At 40.2% G+C, this 24,240-nt stretch overlaps 2 protein-coding genes across 3 annotated transcripts; both read right to left on the bottom strand.

Moving 5' to 3' along the window:
* Positions 1 to 209: 209 nt before the first annotated feature.
* LOC119133904 (serine/threonine-protein kinase 35-like) lies at positions 210 to 6,795 on the bottom strand. The gene is made up of 3 exons (XM_037270126.1): positions 6,043 to 6,795; positions 4,241 to 5,044; positions 210 to 1,527 (listed from the first exon to the last, which is right to left on the bottom strand). The coding sequence occupies exons 1-2, from the start codon at positions 6,584 to 6,586 to the stop codon at positions 4,311 to 4,313; spliced, it is 1,278 nt and encodes a 425-aa protein (XP_037126021.1). The 5' UTR covers positions 6,587 to 6,795; the 3' UTR covers positions 210 to 1,527; positions 4,241 to 4,310.
* Positions 6,796 to 16,324: 9,529 nt separating this feature from the next.
* Positions 16,325 to 24,217, bottom strand: gmeb2 (glucocorticoid modulatory element binding protein 2). Of its 2 annotated transcripts, none has more exons than XM_037241147.1 (11): positions 23,950 to 24,217; positions 23,566 to 23,706; positions 23,385 to 23,467; positions 22,806 to 22,930; positions 22,536 to 22,639; positions 21,974 to 22,131; positions 21,314 to 21,376; positions 21,098 to 21,235; positions 20,854 to 20,976; positions 19,994 to 20,586; positions 16,325 to 16,736 (listed from the first exon to the last, which is right to left on the bottom strand). In XM_037241147.1, the coding sequence occupies exons 2-11, from the start codon at positions 23,703 to 23,705 to the stop codon at positions 16,734 to 16,736; spliced, it is 1,530 nt and encodes a 509-aa protein (XP_037097042.1). In that variant the 5' UTR covers position 23,706; positions 23,950 to 24,217; the 3' UTR covers positions 16,325 to 16,733. The 2 variants fall into 2 exon arrangements, with proteins under 2 accessions (XP_037097042.1, XP_037097033.1); XM_037241138.1 differs by lacking the exon at positions 16,325 to 16,736 and adding an exon at positions 17,758 to 18,310.
* Positions 24,218 to 24,240: the final 23 nt, after the last annotated feature.

Raw genomic sequence — 24,240 nt, 5'->3', positions numbered from 1 at the left:
TCTATGTGTAGTGATGCTACCTTCTACACCATGATGAATGGGAGAGGCCGGCTCGTATTAGTAGTCCAGTACACGTTAGAGTAGCTCACCAGGACCAGTTGGAGGTTTGGTGTTTAGCTCAAGGTTCTGCTTCATGGTCTTTGGCAGGGTTTAAAGCATCCAGATCCATTGTTGTTGTAAATGTATTTTAAATGAATATAAATGAGACATCAACTCAACTTTTAACGTTTATTTCAAGAAACTTTGTCAAATATATTTACAGGAAAACAAATAACACAAAAACCTCTAACTGGCTCACGTCAGCTTCAGTAACAAAAACACATAAAATAAAAAGATTTCAGTACACAGTGGGGAAAAATGCAGAGGTCCTACATTTTTATTACACACACAATAACGTGTCTGTAAATTGTTCCCAGCGAGGCAGTGAAACATTTTGCATAGTGTGAAATTGTGAATTTTTTTCCCCACGTGGAACGATAAAATAGAAACAAGCTTGAACTCAAGTTTAAGATTCTTTTTAAATCTTTTGTTACGCTTGAGCACTGCATAAACCACAGCAAAATAAAAATATTGTCAAATAACCCCCAAACCTCTCAACATTGCTGCACAGCATTAAAAGTTTTATCATTTAGTACAAAGCTCTCAATGGATATTTTTATAAAATCACTCATTTCTTTTCGCTGCATTTGGTCATTTTGATTTGGAACTAATCCCAATGTAACGCAATGGAGAATGATCACACTTGCATTTGTAAAACGGTCATTAAAAGAAACAATTAATAAATTTGGAGATTGTCTTAACGTTGCGTTAACTAAAAAAAAAAAACACCTTCTAGGAACTAGATTACATCTAGGTGACTGTTGTGCGGGCTAGGATGTTAGTGAGCAGTATAGATCAACCACCACGAGAAAACTAGTCAGGGGCTTGTTTAGTAGAGGTTTACAAGAACCTGAGGATGTTTTGAACAAACTGAGTGTGTAACGGTAAAGAGTGTTGCGTAAGAGGTAGCTCCGCACCACATAGGGTAGCCTAATACACTGGTGTCCACCACGACTGCAAAGTGACTGACATAAAATGCTACATCATGCTTTGGTCAGATGCACAATGGAGAGTGAAGGTTCGGTGGAGCTCCGTGGATACAAATGCAAAACGTTTGGGAGACCCCCTGCAGTCTCCCGTGTTGCTAATCTACCCTTTCATTCATTCATTCACTTGGCGCTCCATCCCCCGTTTCCACACAGGAAAGTCGGGTGAAGAGAACGCAAAGTGTGATTACGTGTTAGCGTTGGAAGACCGTGCTTAAGGCACAACGTTAGGAAACTGATAGCGGGTGCGTCACAAATCAAAAAGAAAACAAAACAGATTCAAGATTTTGGGTGGTGCTGGAAGAAAGATGTTTGCGTGCTGCTCCCAAGCGAGGAACCCGATCACATTGGTACGAAATTAAGTCTTGTGCTCTTCACAGTCTCGAATTGATGGGATTCCCTTTGTCTTGTCAAGAGTCCACATCCATGCGGTAAACAAAATCTGCAGACACAGAACAATGTAGAACAAAAGGTTGCTGTGAGGAGGTAGAGTTTAGAAGAGCTCTCAAATAAGAACATAATGGGTTCGCTACATTTGAACAGTGAAATTGTTCAAAATATTGTGATGGATTAAGAAATAAGAGTAAGGGCTAAGCAATATCAAACTGAGTTATTGATCATTGATACAATCAAGTTATTAACTCAATTTGTTCCGTGCTTGTAATTCAAAACATTGGTAAATTAAGGGTAAAGTTTTCCGTTAAAAAACAAAACATGAAATCAACTTATTGGACTGACAAATACAATGTTTTCCATTCAGCACTCTAAGAATAGCCTAGCAGCTAGCACGCTACAGCTTAGTGCTGTGTCACTCTTTTAGGTTGCATAACTTGCTGCAAATGGTAGGAACACAAGTGGGTCATGTTAGCAGCGCACACGCACTCTCTCCAGTTGATGATGGACTGTGCAGGGGATATGGAAAGTGCTTACGTCACTGTTGTGTCAGGGCCATTTTGATCCTGTAAAAACAATGCGCCATTCACTTAAGTTGGCTAAAGCTGGGCGTACATGTATTGACAATGCCCAGCGGCACCGTGTTGCCTCTCACAGAGCTATCTTGGCATTACATTTTGGAACTTCTTGTCTTCCTGTTCATGTCAGTATCTTTTATATTTGAATGAAAGAAAGAAAGAAAGAAAACCTGTCAACAGCCAAGGCTTTAAAATGTTGGGAGCTTCAAGTTGAACGTCAGCTCTTTGTTGTTGCGTAAGCCAAAGGTAAACACTGTTCAAATTAAACCAGTGGTGACTGGTATTTTGGGGTGAGTGGTGGGGGGTTGGTTTCCTGTAGCCCCAAGACACTGTGGGACTTTCAGTGATTACTGGATGGCGTGTTGACTTTTTCTTTTTAAAGAGCTCAGGGCGTATTTTGGCCATGCAAAAAAAACAACAGCTTTCTCATGGATGCCATTCTCGTTTAATTATCTCTTATGTAAGTGTAGGTGTGTGCCTGCATGTTCCTCTTGCTGCAAAGATGCCAGTTACGTTTTCCAGCTGGAATCCAGATAAAGCATCCTGGGGCCAGCATTCCTCCCCAAATTGTTTTTGCATAACACACTATACAACTTATCATTTGAAGCAGTCACGCACAAAACCAGCAGTCAATATTTTAGCAAAGAGACATTATTGTTCTCGACAACAGATGGTGACCACACCTCTTTTAAATCTATAATTCATAGCGTTTGTGAAAATGAACCTGTCTGCATAGACACAGAATGCCATTAAAAAAAAAGTAGTAGTATGGCGTTATGAGCTTACAGGGGATATTGTCACAGGATACTGGAAGTACAACATATTGACCGCTTTGCAAGCGACAACGGCAGTAAGTTATGGCAACAAATTTAGACTTATTTTGAACCGATTAATAAACAACACGTACAGAGTGGCATTTGAAACAGTGTTCTTTGTGATGTTCAAGTTTGACTCTTGAGGAAATGTCAGCCACCCAGTGCCTACTTTCACAATTGAATTATATAACTATGAGTCGAGTCTTCACACCTCCTCCCAAAATCTTGTAAACGTTGTTGGGTTTTTACGAGGCATTTTCCATCCACTCTGACTGTGAGCGCCATTACAAAACATACTGTTGCACGTATGTATCCTGCCTTCAAACTTTTTGTCAGAGGAACTTCATTTCCTGTAGACCCCCCAAAAAACTGTTGTCCTATCCTTTTTATAACGCATGAAAGCTGCTTGTAAACACACTTACAAAAGACACTGAACCTGAAGATGACAAACTCATCCTGCTGTCAGAGAAATGAAAGAGGAAGGTCAGCCATGCATGAGCAAGAGGTTGGGACTTAAAAGTGGCGCTGGCCCAGTTTGTAAGGAGAAGCCTATCGGCCGGCAGGCAGCAAGGGCACAAAATGTTCCAGACACCGGCCTCCGTAAGCTTTAGAAGAATGAACGACACCGTCAGTGTCCCAGGAAGAGGGTGGAGTGAGACTGATTTAGTGTGCTGAACAGAACCGACATGTAATCACAATTGAATGTGGTTGTCTTCAAAAGTATCACAAATAACTTCAAATTTACTAGGGAGCAGCAACACAACTGAGCAGAACTCTTCCATCGCTCTCTTCAAATCCCATTACTGGTCTATGAAGGGTGACTGGACTGTTGTCAGTTATACCCTGCGTACATGTACCACAGACACATCCAGGCGGCACAAACATCTGATCTCCCTCTAATCCCGTTTGCGCTGATGACATGTTTCTCGATGAACCAGTTGCAGCCATGCAGGCCGGTTGCATAACGTGCTTTCTCATCATCCGGCAAGAGAACTAATCTGGAGAAGCTAGATTCTAGCACACAATGGCGTGCTCAGAGTGCATCAGCAATCACACGGATAGTTGGGAGCGGAGTTATGTCATAAGGTCTTTTTGACGATATGGGGTTCAAAGGGGATTGTGGCAGCGTTCCCGGCTCGAGTGGTTGAAACACGGTATTGCGCTCCCGGGGTTAAAATAGTTGATCAATTTAATGACCCTTGATTAATTGATCCATTCTGACAGCTCCAAAGCAAATGGTTCCATTTTTAATTGTAATCTGTAGATTGTCAAACAACCAAACAAGGTAGATTTAGTTTGGCCCAATCACCCATGAATAAGAATATTTGATCGTTAAACATGAGACAATATAATGTTGAGATGATCTTACCTGGAAAATAAGAAGTCCTTTCTTTCACTAATTTGTCTTAAAAAGGGAAGGGGTTGAGAAGTTGGGATGCTCACGCGGGACACGTGACCCGATTCATCAGCACCTCCAGCTGACAGGCGTCGGGTCGCTCCTGAGGGTTGAACGCAAGCATTTCTTGAAGGAGTTTCTTCACCCCTTCTGACATGGAGGTCCTGGCCCTCTGAGGAATGTGGAGGACCATCTTTGGGTTCTCCAACAACGCCTCGCCGACGGGCACAATCTCCGAGCCTTGGCGTACGTAGGTGCCCAACAGCTCCCGTTTGGACTCGGCGTCAATGAAAGTGATCCGCTCGATCATTGCCCAGATGATGATGCCTAAGGCGAAGATATCCGCCTTAGCCGTGTAGTGGCCCTCCCACACCTCGGGGGCCATGTAGAAGTCTGAGCCGCAGGCAGAGGACAACCATAACTTGTTAAGGTTGACAATGTTGTTCTCATTGTTACCAACACCTGCTGCGGGCAACTCCTCAGCGTTCTTACAATTCATTGTAGCGCAAACTTTACTCAAGCCAAAGTCAGCAACTTTAAGAACTGGTGCACCGGATTTCTGTGTGATTAGAATGTTGTCTGGCTTCAGGTCCCTGTGAACAATGTTGTTCCTGTGCAGGAAAGCCACAGCGCTTGTCAACTGGCGCATAAAACTCCTGTTGGTCTGGGGGTCGGGTCGACGAGACAAGATGTATCGATTGAGGTCTCCGCCTTCACAAAACTCCATGACAAACCAGAGGTAACATGGTTCCGACGGCTGACCAACAATGCGTTCTCCTGAAAAAGAATGAAGAATGTATTGTCGGTCAAGAGTCATATTATTTCTGATATTAAAACACCATTCTTAGCTAAGGTAGGCTTAAGGGTCAGGAAAATATGCTACATTAGACTTACAAACACCACAAACAATGACAAAACAGCAAGTGATACCAAACATTGTCCATGTAGTACTACGGGAACAATATTTCCCTTCCAGAAGGTTCTCTAAGTGAATATGATGGTTGTTTTGGTTCTGTAAATTGCAAGCTTTAGGAATCGGGGTTAATATAGTCATCGCAATTGATTTGATCACTTTTGTCCATCTCCTTTTACCTGAGAATACTTAAAATTGTGCATGAACTGTGACGTTAGCAGATTGTGTTGCGTTTTAGCAATGATAGCTAAATGTTAAAACAATTGACACCTAAAAGGCCCATCCAGTCTCTGCAATGTGATCCAATTTTATTTACTCCATTTTGTCTTGATGGGGGACAAAGAATGGCACATGGAGGTAAATTTTACATTCTTACATAAGAGCTGTGCTATTAAAAGAAAAGCAAACGCATGGAGGACTGTTGAGCTGGGACAAAAGCACAGTGATAAGTAGGTTATATCAAAGAGTTATTATAGAGTCTTTGGCTTTTATGTGAAAGGGACACATCATAAAGTGTTTACTGTGAGATTTAAAGCGAGTCAACATGCTGCCAAGTACACTTCTAAGAGCAGTGTTCCCTTTGTGGTCATCTGTATATTATGTAGCCTATGGATGGGGAAATAATGTTTGAAAAACAGCAACTCAATGTGCATAAATATATTTGAATATAAGTCAGAAATTTAGCGAGGAATTTATACTGAAATCTTTAATGGTATTTGTACTATTTCAGTCTGAACTTTGGTATAAAATATATTCGACTTTATTCATGTTATGCGATTAGGTTGGACGTTTCGGTATCAAAATTGTATTTTTAAAGGGTTTCCTACAGTTAAAAGGCAAGAAATGCCAGTGATTTGTGTACCTTTCAGTGAGGTCTCCACCAGCCTCAGGTATTGTTTGGACCTCTTGTTGCCATGGCTCATCTTCTGGGCTAAACCGTTCCTTTGTAGGACACACTCCTCCAGTTGGACCACATTCTGGTGTCGGTTCTCTAGGCTGGTCAGGGCCCAGAACTCGGCCAAAGCCAACTCGACGTTCTCCGGGGCGTCGCACAGGAGCCTTTTCACGGCCAACCTGGCTCCGGTTTTCCGGGCGATGGCCTCGTACACCACGCCGTAGCTCCCCCGGCCCACTTCCCGGATAAGGGTGTACCGGGGCGGCACAGACAGTGGCACCAGCATGTCAGGCTCTGTCCTACCTGGCCGGAGGAAGCTAATAGAGAAGCAGTCGTCCTCCTCCTCTTCCTCCATGGGCTCCGGGTAGTTGTTATTGTCCTCCACCGTGAGGGAACGGAGGACTTTAGCCGCTTCTCGTTTCGGCTTTCCGGCCACATTTCGCTCGCACACCAGACCACGGCCGCCGCCTCTGCTTACCTTTCTCTTCTTTTTCCCGTTGCAAACATCCATGATTTAATGTTTGTATAAAATGAGCATGGATGGTGGGCGTGTTGACATTTCATTACTTTAATTCCAAACTCATCGAATTGACGTCCTTCTTGTAATGACCCGGTAAAATTTAACGCAGTTAATATTGTAAAGTCAGCGTATTGCTGTCATTAACGGATCAAGTGTAGGAAGTAATTTGGCTTCCAAAAAAAAAAATGTCCAGCTAGCAAAGGACATGGGGCGTGGTTTGCCGGTTACGTTGCATAAAGGCCGACGCTGATTGGTTGACAATCCAAACTAACGCGCAGTGATTCCACCAGTTCAATGACTACAGACAATTGTTTTGTTTTAAAAATAGAGCCCAAATGGACATTATCCTGTGATCAATTAACCCAAATGCTTGCGGGTTTGCTGATATAATACTGAATTACGACTGCTATTGAGCACCGCCGTGCTCGTCTTTCTTTTTCTCCACGCTTCCTCGCGGCCGCGTGGGACTACACGAGCTTCGGTACAGCACGTGCAGAGGCATGAGAGCCACGCCCACTCACAACATTACATCCTTTGGTACAAAACGTCCTAGGAGTGTGAAGTACATATACTACGTTACTATATTTAAGTAGATGTACTTTATTACACTCCTTTGACAAAGTAGTAATTATGACTTTTTTCGACGATACGACGAGAAAATACTTCGAGTGGTCAAGTCATATTCGAGTCCCACTGTGGACAAAAATTGAAATACAATTGAATGAAATGAAATGTCATGAAAATGGCCAAGGAGTGACAGAAATGGTCGTTTCCTTGCTTATTACTGTCGAGATATCCTTGAGCAAGGCATTGCAACATGCAACATGGAGGAACGTAAACCTAATGAGGCCAGTTTTGGAGAAGAAAGTGATTCTTTTTGTTGGTTAAGTGGATGAGACATGTAGTAGTGTGTTAAAACTATTGACTGACATGGTGTGTAACTTTGGCCCTTGCTCTGTTTTGCTTTTACCAGCAGGGGGTTGTTCCAACACCACACAGTAGGAAATCATTCTTTGTCCCGCATACCAGGCCGACTGGACGCACAAGAGCAGACTTTCTATTGTCATTACTCAGTGACCATGCAGGAATGATGTATTTGTTAGTCCGAGCTACCGAACTGCAATCAGCAGAAACCAAAATGTCAAAAGCAGCTCTGACTTTCTCCCATGATGCACAGAGTTCCTCTATAGTCAGTTTTGCAATGTTGACTTTATTTCCAATGTGTCTTGCGAATGCAATGTACTAAACACGTACACCACAGTCCATGATGTGTTTAAAGAGGAAGTCAACCCCAACATTCCCTTTGTAATAATATGTTCTGTGCAGCCCAGCTTATCAAAACACAGTGTTCTGATTTATGTTTTATTTGTGGAATATGAATTAAACTGGCAAAATTGACCTTTTCCATCTCAGGGGGCGGCCATTTTGCCACTTACTTCCGACTGAAAATGACATCACAGTTGCCAGGTCTCAGATCACAACCAATCACGTCTCACCACTTTTCTGAAACTGAGTGAGCTGAGCTGTTATGTATGATAAGAAAACCATTGTGCATAACATGTCAAATTTGAAAAGAAAAGAAATATAGTTGGAGTACAAGGACATCTGTGTTGTTACTTTGTAACCTATAAAAAAATCCATCATCACTTCCCTTCTTACACGAGGTGAGTTATATAGAAAAAAACATTGTGTTGAAAGTTCTTTTGAAATAACATGACAGTTTAACACCTTTAATAAAATTAAAAGAAAAAAACTTTTCCTCTCATATTGAGATTTCTTATTTGCTTGAATAAGCTCTCACAGGTCAGCACGGGCAGAACATAAAAATATGAGCGAAACCAGAGCACTACTAGTGTAGGACGTGTTATTTAATGTTCTTGAGGTCAACACGCAGGTATTTGTATTCTTTTACAAACTCTCCTATGGGAACAAGAATAACTTTTTGAGGTGACAACACCTTGGCAAATGTGCAAAGGGAGGATGACAGCATGTGCCTGAGTGTGAGGTGAGTCGCTTCACATTAACCTCCAAAACACAACTGACTGTGTGACATAAATTCCATTTTTCTTATATTAATGATTTTGAGTTGTTGTCACTGGGGTCACATCGATTTAAGCAGCGAGCCAGGACTACCAATTGCAAAGCGCCACAATTCATCACCATTAATTTAGACAGACCAAGGATGCTTTTATTTTAAGTTTGTAAGGCCAATAAAAAGAACAGATAATTCGTGGTGATGGACGATACACCCACACACCTACGCAATTGTTATGAAAGTAAGTTAGGCTTGCATAGTATCTCCAAATTCCCAGAGGAAAGATTTTTATTGCTACTACAGACCTAATGTGGGCAGCGTGACTACCACTGGTGGGGATTGTTTGTCAAATCTATATTGCTACACAAATATTAAGATTGACTGTTGTGGAGCTCCACTGCTAATTGTGTTTCAACAATTTGCCCGACTTCCACATAAGTCAAACTGTCATTTTGTGTTTAATGTCCCGAACGACACCGGCACAAAGTAGAACTGATTAGATTTTTTCCCCCCATTTTACTTTAAAGTGTTTTTCATAAACGTTTCTAATATACAACAGCCAAATGGGAGCTGCAACGATCATTTCAATAATGAATGAAAGTTTATAATACTTGAGTACTATGTCTTATTTCCTAAATTATTCAAATTAAATACCCTTGGACTTTGCTGATATATTTTATTGGCAAGCCACCATAGCAAGTTGTATAGAGCAAAAATACAACTGCAATAACATTTAAAGTCCTTGTTTGACAACGGTACACTTCTGCCCTCTTGTGGTTACGGCTTGAATAACAGCTTCCCGTTACGAAGTGGGTAAGAAACTTGGTGAAGAAACTTCGACAAGGGACGCTGACTTAACACCGCATACGTGATTTTTTTTGTTTTTAGCCTCCTGTTTTTATACAAATATTTTCTGTGGTTATGACGTAATTACGTGAGGGAGAATAAAATTCTCCTAGCTTTTAAGCACTTACAATGTAAGGATATAATTTAAAGTCAGTATTTCATGTATTTCTTTTCTTTGAAATACATTTTGTGACGTTACCTAATGTACTCTACCTAATTTGATTGATTGCACTGTCTATTGCGTTAGCATTTGGTTTATAAATTGGTGGCACGGTATATTACAATTGATGTATCTATTAACACGGGATCATTTAATTTGCATTTTAACTCGTTGGTTACTTTGAGCAAAAAATTCAACAATAAAAAAAAAACAACTAAATACCTCTCCCAAAGAGTTAAGATGTGACTTGATGGTTGGAAAATAAAATATCATAATATTTATACCCCACGCAGCCACTCCCATTAACAAACAAACAAACAAACAAACAAACAAACAAACAAACAAACAAACAAACAAAGGTTTTGGGGTATTAGCTTGGCAGTAATTTTGAATTTCTTTGTATTATTTCATAGCTGCTTTTTTTCCCAATGCAAGGAAATACTGCAGAAAATATAAAATATTACTCTAGTGACAATTGCTATGTCATCGTTATCTCTATCTAGTCGTGACCCTGTGTAGGGTGCGGCAGCAGCACACATTTGTTTGAGTCCTGCAATAACATATATAACACTAATAATCATGTTCTAAATTTTAAATGAAAGTCCTTTAAAAATTCATGGCAAACCAAACAGTTGAACTGGCATCTATGGTTCTGAAACAGAACATATAAAGATACATACATATAGACTGATTACAGTATTTACTTTATTGTCAAGTGGGTATTTAGGTCACAGTTTAAATCATGTTTTCTATTTGATGTTTGTTTCAACCTCTCAGCTATTGCACTGTTGAATTTATTATGGGACAGCAGCCTGGAACGTGCAACGTTTTCAAGTCATTTTTAAAAAAAAAGGAAATTAAAAAAAGCTTAATCCAGGTGTACATTCTTGTTGTTACATTGCGTCATGTGATACACAGGAAATGTTGATATGGGAATGAGGGGGTGTGAAGTATCATCTTTTGAAGGATATTCGTGCGCTCTTGATGATCACAATCGGTGTATTTGTGTGTGTGTATATGCGTGGCAGTGACCTTGCACAATACTTTGTTTGTCTGCCTGCAGAGGTTCTGCGCCGTAGCTCGGCTCTGCCATTATTTTGCTCCAGGATGAATATCTTTCACAAGTTTCAGGGACACTCACTTCAGTTTCTGACTCAACTCCAGCACCACGTTACCACGGCAACCTGAAGGCCAATATTGCTGTTGGTGAATAGATGGAGATATTATTGTCAGTGCCCGTCCTTTTTAGAAGATACAGATATGAATTCAGGACACCAGAGAACCTCTTTGAGTCGTCATTCAAATCTTTAGTACCGTTCTCTCAAGTTCAGTGTATTTTTAGGTTAAATATATTTCAACATTCACTGTAATTAAATAGAAACCATACTCCACATTACAACAAAATGTAACTTTTATGCTAGGTTCATATTTATCAAATGTTTTATTTTATTCAAGAATACAGAATTGTGGCCTTCAGTCAAGTCATCTGTCAAGACCATACTTAAAGTTGATTTATGACTGTTTTGTCCAGCCTTGAGGTATGATGAAACTGTATGCCAAAACAATAGTGCATCCTTTTTTGTTGTGCTTGGTTCGGCCCATCACAATCCTCCTAATGTTATCAGCTATAATGCATACTTCAAAGTACAGCAAAAAAACAAAAAGTATGATGCTCCATAGTCATCTGTTTAAGATGAATGTGACAGACAGCAGCTCAATGGGGCAGCGCAAATGGAATAGGATCAGGACGGCGTGACAATAGAAGCACTCTCAGCTTTCATGCAAATTAAACCGTACTTACAAAATAGACATGCACATTTTCCATCTTAAAAAAAGAAGAGTGAGTTGATGAAAATAAATTGACAATACAGTCCTGGCAGAAAAATGGCATCAAATACTGTAATATTTCACCAAGTTCACCCTGTTCCATCCAATACGAAAATCAATAATAGTTTAACAGTAGCCTCAAAGTGTAATTCATACCGAACTGCAAGTCAGCAGATGCAGCCAAGTGATGACTATTGTTTATTGTTTTATCGAAACCTTTTGGGTGGGAGTCTACCAGCAAAACTTGGGAATATTTGCCCTTTGTTCTTTGCAAAAGCACTCCAAATGTGTCAGATACATTATATTTTAAACAGTACATCCAAAGAAAACACTTGAGCACCACAGTATGAAACTATCTTACTGTATATTCACAAATCAACTTACTGTTGGTTACCTTTAAACCAGGGGTGTCAAACTCGTTTTTTTCGCGAGCCGCATTGTAGTCATAGCTTCTTTCGGAGCGCCATTATGACTGTCAACCCAAATCAATGTATGAGCACCTCATATTATATGCAGTAAAAGCTACAAAACAAACTGACAAATAACTCGTTTTCAAATCAGACGAGTAAAAACTGGTCAAATATTTAAAAAAGAAGATATTAAAAGTGAAGACAATTTGCAATTCTAGTAATGACACACGAATTTGAAGCACAATTTGTCTTCGCGGGCCACATAAAATGATGTGGCGGGCCGTATCTGGCCCCCGGGCCTTGAGTTTGACACCTGTGCTTTACACAGTTCTGGACTTGGTGTGAAAACTTATAGGAGAAGCATTATAAAGGAAGGTTGAGAAGATGACGTCAAAATCCTGTCGGAAAGTGCAAATTACAAAACTCCAAATATAATTCCCATTGAGCTCAATTGGAAACCGGGTCTCGAAAGCTGTCTGCCGTGTTGTTTGAGGTAAGGCAGAATGGAAGACAAGTGCCTTTCACAGAGTCACTGTTTGATAAATAAGATCGTGACAGTCAGGTGGGGTCAAGAGACTGTAATAGCCACCAAAGCAAGCAATAGAAGAGAAATCCCACGACCGGGCATCCAGCTGTGAAATCTGGTACATGTTGCAGCAAAAGAAATGGAAATGAGGTCCTGAATGATGTACGCTGATGTTTAATAATAATCATAATTTGCATGAACTCATATTGTGGCAGAGCACCACAAAGGAAGTTGGCAAGTCATGCTGGTGACTGCTGAGTGCATTCAGTATTCTCAAAACTGGTCTCAAAATGGTATTATATATTTGAGACAAATGTATAGTGACTGACTTCTCAGCTTGGTTGTTTTTACAGCTTCATATACATTCTGTCTTTTTTAGTTTTTGCCTGTCCAAAATGTTGCTTTTAAAAAGAAAACCAGCTTGTACCCTGGAAGCTGCATGACGTAATCATGATCGATTCACAACAATCAGGTCATGATTAAGATAGATAAAAACAGGCGGATTCTACTTTTATAATTCATATTTCACAAACAAAACATTAACCAGAACACTGTGTTTCGACTAGTTAGGCTGCACAGAACGCATTATTACAAAGAAAATATCTGGGCTGACTTTGCCTTTAACACAAAGTCTGAAATAACAAAAGGTCACCAGGAGACGTCATGGCTACATTGGGACCGAGCAACTTTGACCAACAAACTTTTACACTCAAGGGCCACATTGGATTTTCAAAATTTCCAATTCGCTTTGTAACAAAGTTGTGATGTGAATGACGTCAATGACAAACTTAGACTCTGTTATCAAGCACTTTGAGGTTCCCTTAGTTTATGATTCACTTTGTCCCTCGGAAAGGATTATTAATGGTCTTAATGGAAGAAGCTTTTCTTTACTGCTGCTATGGTTACATAAACATCAGATCCAAAGCTGAGGTCGCTGTGGGGCCCCTCTTCGTCTCGAAACAAACATACTTGATACATGTCTTTTCTTTCATTGAGACAGATGACCGAGATGAGTAAGACCAAGCTTACAGATGTGTGCTTGCGTGTGGCCGTGTGCATGTTTACCACAGTAAGTGAAAGTAGTGGACGTGAAATGCAGATGTCTCCAGGTTACTGGGGAATGTACAGTAAAGGCAAACACGGCTTGGAAGGGTGAGTGCTGAAGAGATCTGGTACTACGCCAATTATGCGTTACCTTGTAAAATGGATATCGTAGCATGCTGAGTTGTGTTCGGAATAACACCCGAAGCCAAAAACAAAAAATATTCATCCTTCCAGAGTGGGCAGTATGAATGACTTGAAAGACACTTTGTAGTTATTTCTGGAAGTGGACATGACTTGAATGATGTATTAATTAAGAGATAGCTTCTATATTTACCATGGGAGGGAGAAGTCAATTACCTCATCTAAGGTTTTAATAATGGGAAAATCAACTCCAGGCTGAATCTCCTTTGTGCAGCAAGTCCAGCATATTCTTTGGATTCCTCAAACAATGAGCAGGTGCTGACTGAAACTGTGGGTGGAAAGCGCATGCAGGAGAAAATGTTTACGCAGTTCATGATTTGCACTTTCATACATCATAGTGTAATTTTTTTAATTACGTTAGATAAATGATTGCCAAGGTTACCGTGGCAATGACAGAGATTGTGTTAATTCAACATCGCCGCAAACCCGACAGAGATCCAAGTGAGGCAAAATGACTCATTATTTCTGTGGTTTAAGGATAATTGGGAAAATATCATAATAGAATAGATCGCTTATGATATACATTACAAAGTAGCACTCATGGGACATTAAAATCATTGTGTTCAATATTTCATCCAAGTTTTTCAACTCGAAATCTGCAGTGTTATGGTCAACCTATGGACAATTCAAAGTCTAATACGTTGTGTTATGGCTTCACTTGCGTCACTGACACTTAAGCTGCTTAAATGTTTTTTTTTTTTCAAGGCATTGCTTGTTATGGAGAGGAAGACAGTTTAGAATTATGATTATATGAATCAGCTCGATGCTGAATTTTAGCTGTGTGTAAAGCACAGAATCTGTTTCCTTCCTCTTAAGAGATTGTGGGCCCCGAATAGGGTTTGCTAATACTGTAATTGGCCATTCCTGTATTATCTATTGATATGTTTATTTATATTAGGAAATGTCAGTGATCAACTCATCCATTTTCTATATTGCTTTATCGTCTTTAATTAAGGACAACCGTACTGAATGCGTGGAATTTGGCCTAAAAAATGGAGGGGACATTCTCACAACCAGTATTGCTCATTCATCTCAATGGATGAAAAATTGGTCCCACCCCCTGACCACGTGCACATGCAGTCCAAGGTCCCACATAAAGACTGACGCACAAATGAAAATCCCACGCCAGAGAGTATTGGGCTAATGTTACCAAGGAAACAATCTTAATCAAGGAGTCACGCACAAAGTAAATGATATTCAAGATTTGTCATCATTGAAATATAATTCTATAGTTACAGTATCAGCAACAAAACACTATTATAGTATTGGTGTCACTCATCTTTTTTTATTCAAAAAGTGGATTGAATCTTAAAGGCTGGGCATGTTTGACACCATTTTTTTTTTTTTTCCAGACTGACACCAGTTTGATTATTCACTCTCTGAGGACTCACTGATAATGAGTATTGAGACCACTAGTAGTACTTTTAATATCTAAAATTTCATTTAACACCGTATGCTAGAAAATCCGTGAAGAAAGACTTCCTTCTGAATCAGATGTTGGTTCGCCAATGTGTCCAACTACTGTCAAGGAGGATTTATTCAATCTCGTAAGTATCACTATAACAATAATTTCTCAACCATATAATTTGCATGGTGTGAAATTTATGGAATTAATTAACAATGACTGTAAGAATCTTATCAATCATTCAGATTTTAACAAAAAGGAAATTGTATTTAGATTTTACTCCTGCCCACTTTGGCCACCACGTAGCTCAGTCACGGCACTGATGTCGATAGGTTCTGTTTGCGATCTATTATATAAATGGCATATTAAAAAAAAATGACTGAATGGACTAAGCGGAGAGAAAGAATGCATTGGTCTGCCTTTATATTATTCATTATAATAAGACCACAGGAAGCATACTCAGCATCCTTTCAGAGGCACAATGTATTGATTCCTATATTATTCTCACTCCAGAAAATACGCCAGGGAGGGATTTTCCGTTATTGAAAACAACTTGCATGTTGCATGTTTTCATCCAATTTGCCTCCACTGACAACAGAGCGGTTGTCCTCATGTCACATGTCCTAACAGTTCACACTTGATAACAGCCAGTGTGTATATGTATTGTGCACAGTGCGACATCACATGTTATCTTTAATTCAATCTGACCATTGCTGCTCAGTGAAAAGATGCTATGGGGTATCAGCAAGGCATTGAAGCTGATGCACTACTCTATGTTTTGAATTCTAATCTGATCAAAATAATACGGAGTGGAAATTATGACCCAAGTTAACGATGGATTTTCCTCCCCACGGTAACGATAGCACCCACGTTTTTAGAAAAGTCACAAACCAAGGAAATCCTTTACCATAAAGAGTCTTGCCACACTTACGTACCTTGAAAAAGTTACTTTGCTACTTTACTGATTGCAGTATTTGATTGTATAAAGTTACTCGCCGACAACCCCGCTTAACATAAAATTGACAACCAGGCTTTGCAAATACTCAATTGGAAGTCGACCTTTTTTTAAAGTGACATTTAAGAATGAAGTTTGTCATAAACAAATGGAAACCTTTTTTGCCTAATATAAATAATTTTCTTTATTTTTTTTTAATAGTTTTTTATGCAATTCACCTAACATAAGTGGCTACTCAACACAAGTTTTTCTAGACGTCACTTAAAATAAATTATTTTAAGGAAATCTTATTTGACACTACAAATTGTGAACTTGTAAAGTAACTGTAGTCAGATTAGTTCACTCAGAAAAGTAACATTAATCATTACGGGGGGGGGGGAGTATATAATAGAGTAACATTCCTGGCATGACTGAGCATAAACAGGAAGTTGTGAAAGTTCAAAATATGCAGATTCAGTGTCTTCTCCCTTCTCATGGACTGTAGCCTATTTTTGCAAATTATACTAAGAAGTGAAGCATTACTCTCCGCTCATTTCACGAGCCATATAGAATATGATAAATGTTGGGGCAAATGCGTGAATTGCCAAATCCCTTACCCTTATCCCTCGTGCCTTCTTTTCTGTGCGTAGGTGTTGTCAGAATCTCCCCAGGCATATTTACGCACTCTGGTTCTTTCTCATTGGTGCACTGGGGAACTGCGTTGATGCGCATGCAGTGACACTGCCTTGATCACTGTAATAAAAAGAGAGGCAACAAGGAGAAATCAAGCACTGGAGTTAGAGGCACCAAAGCAAGCAGACATTTGATGGTGGATTTGATCAACACGTCATCACAAACTTTCGGTACTCTTTTGCTTTTATCTTTACAACACTGTGTGCACATTTGTATTGTGGACTTTCTCTTGGAGGAGTTATACATACTTTTTCAACATCATCATATTTATCTTGTGATTCTTATGTGTGTTGTCAGGGATTTGCTGAAGGATGGAGTGGTATGTGCTGGTGCTGATGCTGAGCTTGCCCCACTCCATGCACGCACATTGTTCTTCGCAGTGTCACAAATGCTTGCAGAATATCTTCAAGCCCAACGGCGCCTACAGTAGCTTGGTAAGAAGATGGGCAACTCTACTCCAAGTGCTTTTGAAATTAGCTATTTTGGGGTCTTTGTGTTGAAGCTTGTCTTACAGTAGCTGTTTTAATCTTCCTCAAGGGATGAATAGTTTCTCTTTAAAAAGTAATAAATGTCAAATTACATTATTTTGTAAGGAAGGTGAGTACGATAGGTTGCGCTTGCATTTTTTAAGGATGTTTTTTTTTTAAATATCTATTTCTTGCTCTTTTACTGCTGTAAAATGTACTCTTCCACACTAGGACAAAAAATGAAAAATGATTGATACAATTTCAATTTTTATTATGGTTTTGTTGCAATTTCAACTAATGTAGCCTGATGGAAATTATGTTCAGTGATATGCTGTGCATTTTGAAATTATGCATAAAGTTTGCTTTTGCATCTCTGGGGGGGGGGGAAATAAGAAACAACTGCAAAATGATAAGCAGATTAGATATTACATTTCAGAATTTTTCTTTTTTGTTATTTAAAAAAAAAAACACTGACAACACCCGTATTCCAAATATTTAGACCACGTATTTGAGAAAAATAAAAACACGTTAGAAAATAACAAAGCTTTAGTGCTTTTGGTCTTTAATTTTTTCCCCCAGATCTGTATTTTATTTATTAATGGAATGTCACAATTATCCATGGGTGTGTTGCAGTGGTGCGGGTTGTTGTGTGGGGATGAGCCGTCGCTGTGTGAACGCGTTGCGGGTCTGGAGGAGGTGAGACACGAAGATGAGAAGGAGCAAGAGGATGAAGAAGATGGGGCCAGCAAACAAGCCGACGCGCAGTTCCTGAAGAAGCTGGACCAGACCATCAAGGAGCTACTGTCCTCCCCTTGGCGGGACAAGCACGTTGCGGAGATAGTGGCGGACTTATTGAAGAAGACCGGGGAGAGAGGAAATGATGTGCCGGCAGAAGAAGCGGAGAACAACCCGGAGGGAAACGCGCTCCGCGCCTATGATCACGTGAAACGTTACGGCGGCTTTTTACGCAAGTTTGGCCCGAAGTCCAAGAGAAACGAATCCGAGGAACCCGAGGAGCTTCAGAAGCGCTACGGGGGCTTCATGAGGCGCATCAGACCCAAACTGAACAACATCAAGTGGGACAAGCGCTACGGGGGCTTCCTGCGTCGCCACTTCAAAATCTCGGTGCGCTCCGCCGAGGATCCTTTCTCGTCCTACTACGACGACCTGAGTGGAGAAATGAGATGAACTGCGTAAAGCGCAATGAACGCTCACTGCAGCTTTACTTCATCTTCTATTTAAGCCCAAATCTTGCCTGCTGTACTTGCTGCCTTCTTGTCTGTGCGGTTCTGAATTCCAAGTCTTTGATTGTTTAATAAAACAATGAATCAAACTAAGACTGGAACTTTTGTCCACAAAGGTAAATCAAATGCAATTTATTATCCACCGACAATTTGGAATAAACGTAAATATTTTCCCTTATTTTGTCGAAAGTGATGGTAAAGTTGACCGCGTTTTTTATTTTATTTAATTCGTTCCGAGATTTAAAACTAGAACAGAACTAATCTGAGAATATAACATTTTTTTTTTTCGTAATTTTGACATGGCGTCTTGTCAGTCACAAAATATATAATAACACATTTTCACTGTACGCCCCCGCCCCCCGTGCATTACGTTAGCATGTCTGTACCGCCATCTCGTGGCCATGAAAAGTACAAAAGATACTTTTTCAGGCGTCATAATTACCTTTGTCAAAATTATAAATCTAATTTTTACTGGCAGAAGTCGGTTTGTTTGACCGTCAATTTATTTGCCATGGTGTTGTTTTTGGTAAGGCTCAGCTTTTCAAATGCAAAATAAATACCTATGTTTATACTTAAACGAGTATTACAAATGTTTCTTTTAATCTAATAATATTCAAACAATTTGTAGTGCAAATTTCATCTCTACCTGATCAGATTCTAAAGGTTGTTTTCTTTTTGTAAGCTTTTAAACAATTTAGGAAAGCAACAGTGAAGCTTTTTGTAGCTGTTATCAACATGAATTATTGCTCGTTTGCTTCAAAAGTTTGCATTAGTGCAAAACCATACACCAACTGTCTTTCGAAGTGATGCAATATTTTATACGTATAATTCGCTAAAGCATTTATTACATAAATTAAAATATTCAAATCAAATCTTTCATGTTGACCGAAAAGTGATATTTGCAACATATTCTAATGAGCAATTCAGACTACCAATCAAATAGTGAGGTATTTGGAACATTTTGGTGGTCGTCTGTGTTGCAACACACTGCCATACAAATAAATCAGCGAAGAAAGAAAACAACCGATAAAACACCTGCAGGACATCCACAGGGTGTTCATGTCTTTTTCTGTTTTGTACAATGTATCTTTGGTTGAGGCACTTTTTTGCATTCCTACTCTCAATGTCGCCAAAAATTAGCCCTGCCGCAAATAGTGAAAATCTGAGGAACTGACACCCTTTGAAAAATAATTGTGTTTATCGATGCCAGTAGATGATATAAAAGCACTACTTTTGTCCAAATTAAGCTCCTCAGCTCATTTCAACATAATTCCTGGGCATCAAGATGGTGGCAAAGCAATACTTCTACTGCTTTGACCTAAGTGAAAAACCTGAGTTTTTAATACAACAGAGTTTTTTTCATATATATATATATATATATTGTTTTTATAAATATGATTGGGTTCACCGGCTACCATATTAACTGCTCTAAATGGATGAGAATACTGCTATGGTCTTTGATACATTCTCAAACAAAAATGATTCTCAAACAAAAATGTTCTCGTTTCAAACAAACAAAATGGAAAACAATGTGTCCCTGAACAAACTAAATGCTAATTTGCCATCATTGCTGCTCCACCAGCTGCTGCATGTCATCCCCTCTCACCTCATTGTGCTGACCTTCTTCATTTTCATCAGCTTCAACTCCCTGTAGGAAAATGTCTGCGGTTGTTGCCGTGGCGTCCAGCACAGTAATGGTGCCGACCGGCTGCGTGATGCAAGTGTTTTGTGAGCTGGCCAGGCCCTGCAACGTGGCCGGGAGTGTCACCAACTGGAAATGAGGACTGACCATTTTGACAAAGGTCGACGAGACGATGGCGCCGCTCTCGGAGGACGCCCCCTCCTGACCCGCCACGGCGGAGAGCACTGTCAGGTTGGAAGCATCGGCCGTCAGCTCCGAGCCGTTGAGCGGCGAGGTCAGCAGAGTGTAGCCGCTCAGGTTGGAGGCCGCCGGAGCTCCCGCCACAGTCAGCAGCTTACAGAGCGGCACGCCACTTAATTGGCTGAGAGGCAGGGCGACTTGTGCGGGCGCGGGGATGGCAGACGCTGGGCTGGAGGCGGCGCGGCTCATTCGGGAGCGCTTGGGCGCCGGGGCTACGGATCCAGGGCTGAGGTTCATCAGGACGTTGTTGAGGTGCTGAGATTTGCTCTTCAGCTCCTTGGCTCGTTTTCTGTGCTCATCACACTGTTGCTCCAGAGCTGTACACAGACATGATGTTGAGACAAACAATAGTAATGCCTCTTTTCGCAAGAACCACACGTTTCAAATTACACTGGTCAATACCTTTTTACCTTTTTTTTTTTTTTTAAACAGAGATGCACTTTATCTAATTCAATAAACTGTTGGTTGATTCATTATAAATTGTAAAATATTAACTCAAAAATGATCTATGAACAACCTGACCCATCACTTTGAAAAATTAAATGTGGCCTTTGATCATAAAGGTTTGTTTCATAAAGACGAACCAACGAGGCTGCTGGTGTACTGTTCTCTGTAATGGTCCATTTGGCTCTTATGACTGCTCAGAACCTTCTTGACCAGATCCAGCATTCCAAAGTTGTGCACGATGCTGTCGAGCAAAGCGGCATCTGACGAAACAAACCACTCTGTGTTAAATGAGTCAGCTGATGGTCCTGACACTGGATCATACGGCTCAGTTCATACCACGGCAAATCAGAAAACATCCGTTTTACTGAAGGGGATTCTAACCTTTGACCTGCAGTGATGGTTCACACACTCTTTCATGCAGCCCCTTTAGGACCTCTTGGAGCTCCTTCTGGAAGTCCTCAATCACCTCCTCCAGCAGCCCTGCGTCCTTCAGCGCACGCCAGAATGACACGGCATCCTCTGCACATCCAAATACATGTGAACAGAATGTCATCGAAAGTTGTCACAATTTTAATCTGCGCAAAGACTTAGAAGCACCTCCAACGACTGTGACCCCCTCTGAAGGTCCCTCTGACCCCTCTGGGCGGGAGTTTCCATTCACTATAATGGAAACGACACAATGTTTCAACAAACCCCTCTGTAATTTTCTCTCTACTTTCTCGCTAAGCCGTCTGCACACAATACTGAACATGCAAACAAGTATAGAACAACATGTGGAAAAGGGCAATTAGGCCAGCTGATTATCACAACTGATTTGAACAAACTGAGTTTGAATGCCTTTTTAGATGAATGGGACAAAAGAGTTCTCAGTAAGTATGATGCACTTCAGCTCTATGCCACTCCAATGCACAGGCCTTCACCAAAGCCAAACTGTTTACACAATTTAAAAAATATATCGTGAGTGTATAAGCATGTGTGCGAGCAGGGCCGTGGTAAACTAAGCCTTGTGGCCAGTTGGGGCATGACTCACAAACCTCCACGAAGGCCAAACAAACACGCAGGAACAAAAACACTGTTCCATACTGAGAGAATAGATGGGGGAGTTATAGTTGGCAGGTTAAAGCTTGGGGGCATATCCAGTATACAGTATAATATTTGCGGTGTTCTTTGAAGGTCTACAGAGACAAGGCATTAAAGGAAGGACAGACCACAATGTAGCACATCACACACCCACGAGCTGGAGGCTCATCTACTTACAGTTAGCAGTGGATGAGGTGGCAGCAGCCAGGTCGGCAGACTGGTCTGAGCTGGCGGCCAATTTGGTTCCCAACAGGTCAATTTTGGTGCTGCGGCAGGTGTTGGAGCAGACTTTCGCGTGATGATAGAATTCCAGCTCGCCGGAGTCCATGATCTTCCTGGGGAAGAAAAAGTTGTGGTTACAGTTACATGTTGTCTTTGGAGTTCCCTAACACTATCAATAAACTACTAAAGATTTACTGTTGAGAAGCTGAAATTCAAAGCAAAAAACGAAAATCAAAAATATTAATACATTGTTGCACCTTTATAATAAAACGAATTGCACTGCTCACATTGAATTAAAAAAAAGATACATTGTGCATAAAGGCAGAAAAAAAATCATAATTGATATAAGAACGTAGCCTACAATTTAAAAAAAAAAAAATCGTTAAAAACTCTTCCAAAAAATACTTGAAAAGTGTACTAACAACTAACACTAACTGACAAACACTAAAAATTAATTAAACTACTCCTTTCTCTCTTCATGTGCATACATATAGTCAATATTTTAAATATATTAGACCTGAGCATGGTGCCATTGAGTCTGATAGCTCTTTTCCAGTCCTTCAGTGTCGACTTGCCCGCAAGGCAGACAAACTCTTTTGGGCTGATGAGCTGATCATTAAACTGAAGAATACAAAACACAATATTATTTTTTTAGATTAAGCCCAGAATTTATTCACTTCAAAAATGTTCTTGTAACATTACTTCCTCTTCGATTATTGCAACAACTTTGCTTCAAGACTCATGCAAATGGAAGAAAGCATTTAAGAGTCATTAGGTAAACAGGTACCTGGACACACTTCACATTGATCCCAGGGCAGACAAACTTCTTCCACACCAACGTGCCTGTGGCATCTCCACACGTTATGGGGTAGAATACATCAGACTCCGCATCCACTTCCTCTGTTAGCTTCACTGCAAAATATAGAGACGGGGTGAAAACCACAAAGACATAACTCAATAAAATGCAGGGTAACTTGGCCGAATTCTTCATCATTTATCAAATTCATTGAGAACCAATAAAGAACTGATTGTCATGTTGATTCCAGTTTGTCAACAGTAAGATCTTGGCAGATGTTATCAATACATTTGGGGGTTGAACTTAATTATGGCTTTCTATGAAAATAGATCACATTGTCTAATATGAAATGATGTAGCTGCTCTAGAGCAGCGGTCATATTTTAAAATAAAAGATCATTCAGGCTCAGATAAACAAAACAGAAATAATGCCAGTTATTTATTCTTTCTTGTGCAGCCCGGTACCAAATGATCGACGGACTGGTACCAGTCCAAGGCCCTGGAGTTGGGGACCACTGCTCTAAATGGCTAAATGTACATATTAATAAACAGATAATGTAAGATACTTTACCAATGACTGCTTCTTCATTGGACAAGGGATCTGATTTACTCGTATCATCAGTTTCCACTTGAGTGACTGTGAGGACCTGAGTTCTGAAAAGACACACAAAATGAAACAACAAGCAAAAAGGTGCAAAAGGATCCAGCATTGCTGGTAATGGCTTTTCATTGTGCTGTTACAAAGTACAAACCCTGGCTGATCGATGAGCTGGGTGGCTACCATCACTGTTTTATCCTCCTCCACCACAGAGAGGCCCTCAACAGTTTCATCAGACATTGTCACTATCACGACCTCATTCATTTCTTGCAAGTTGACCTCAGCCAAGGCCATGCTGCACAACACACAGATGAAGAAATAGACATACAAAGATAGACAGATAAATCCATAGGCGAATAGAGACAGACAGAGAGATATATACATTTGTTATTACAGTAATTTACAGTTCAAATAAACCTATCAAGTCCGTACATACTTATGAAGTGTTTCGTCAACGAAAACAGAATGGTAAAGAGGCGTAGCCCAGCTAAAATCACTTCTTTTATTACAATGATATTATTTTTGGACGAAGTCTTACCTTGCTGATGTTAGCCACTTAGCAGATACCTAGCTGAGTTAACGCTAGCACAATAGTAGCTCCAGGTCCCTATAAACTTGACCGTTTAATTAGTTATGGAGGGGCAATTGGGCATTGAGCTGGTTTCCATCTAATTTGATAAAAGGCACAAAATACTTTGGGTGTACAGTTCTTGAAATACAAGTTTCCATCCTCCTGAGACTTCCTATAACTGTATATTACTAGTACGCAGCTGGGCCTTCTTCTTCTCGGTATTAACGGTGATTTAAAACACAACATCGGTGACTTTCG

Source organism: Syngnathus acus, chromosome 2 (assembly GCF_901709675.1).
Source record: "Syngnathus acus chromosome 2, fSynAcu1.2, whole genome shotgun sequence".
Lineage (NCBI taxonomy): Eukaryota > Metazoa > Chordata > Actinopteri > Syngnathiformes > Syngnathidae > Syngnathus > Syngnathus acus.
Note: the sequence above shows the minus strand (reverse complement) of the source record. Positions and strands in the feature narration are given on the sequence as shown.

What these genes read in the sequence shown, in the direction of transcription:
- gmeb2 (XM_037241138.1), bottom strand. Translation starts at nt 23,705, where the DNA reads ATGGCCTTGGCTGAGGTCAACTTGCAAGAAATGAATGAGGTCGTGATA. An exon ending in CAATGAAGAAGCAGTCATTG is followed by an intron (nt 22,931 to 23,384) that starts GTAAAGTATCTT and finishes TATATTTTGCAG; the next exon opens with TGAAGCTAACAGAGGAAGTG. An exon ending in GGGGGTCACAGTCGTTGGAG is followed by an intron (nt 21,236 to 21,313) that starts GTGCTTCTAAGT and finishes TTGGATGTGCAG; the next exon opens with AGGATGCCGTGTCATTCTGG.
- LOC119133904 (XM_037270126.1), bottom strand. Translation starts at nt 6,586, where the DNA reads ATGGATGTTTGCAACGGGAAAAAGAAGAGAAAGGTAAGCAGAGGCGGC. An exon ending in GGTGGAGACCTCACTGAAAG is followed by an intron (nt 5,045 to 6,042) that starts GTACACAAATCA and finishes ATTCTTTTTCAG; the next exon opens with GAGAACGCATTGTTGGTCAG.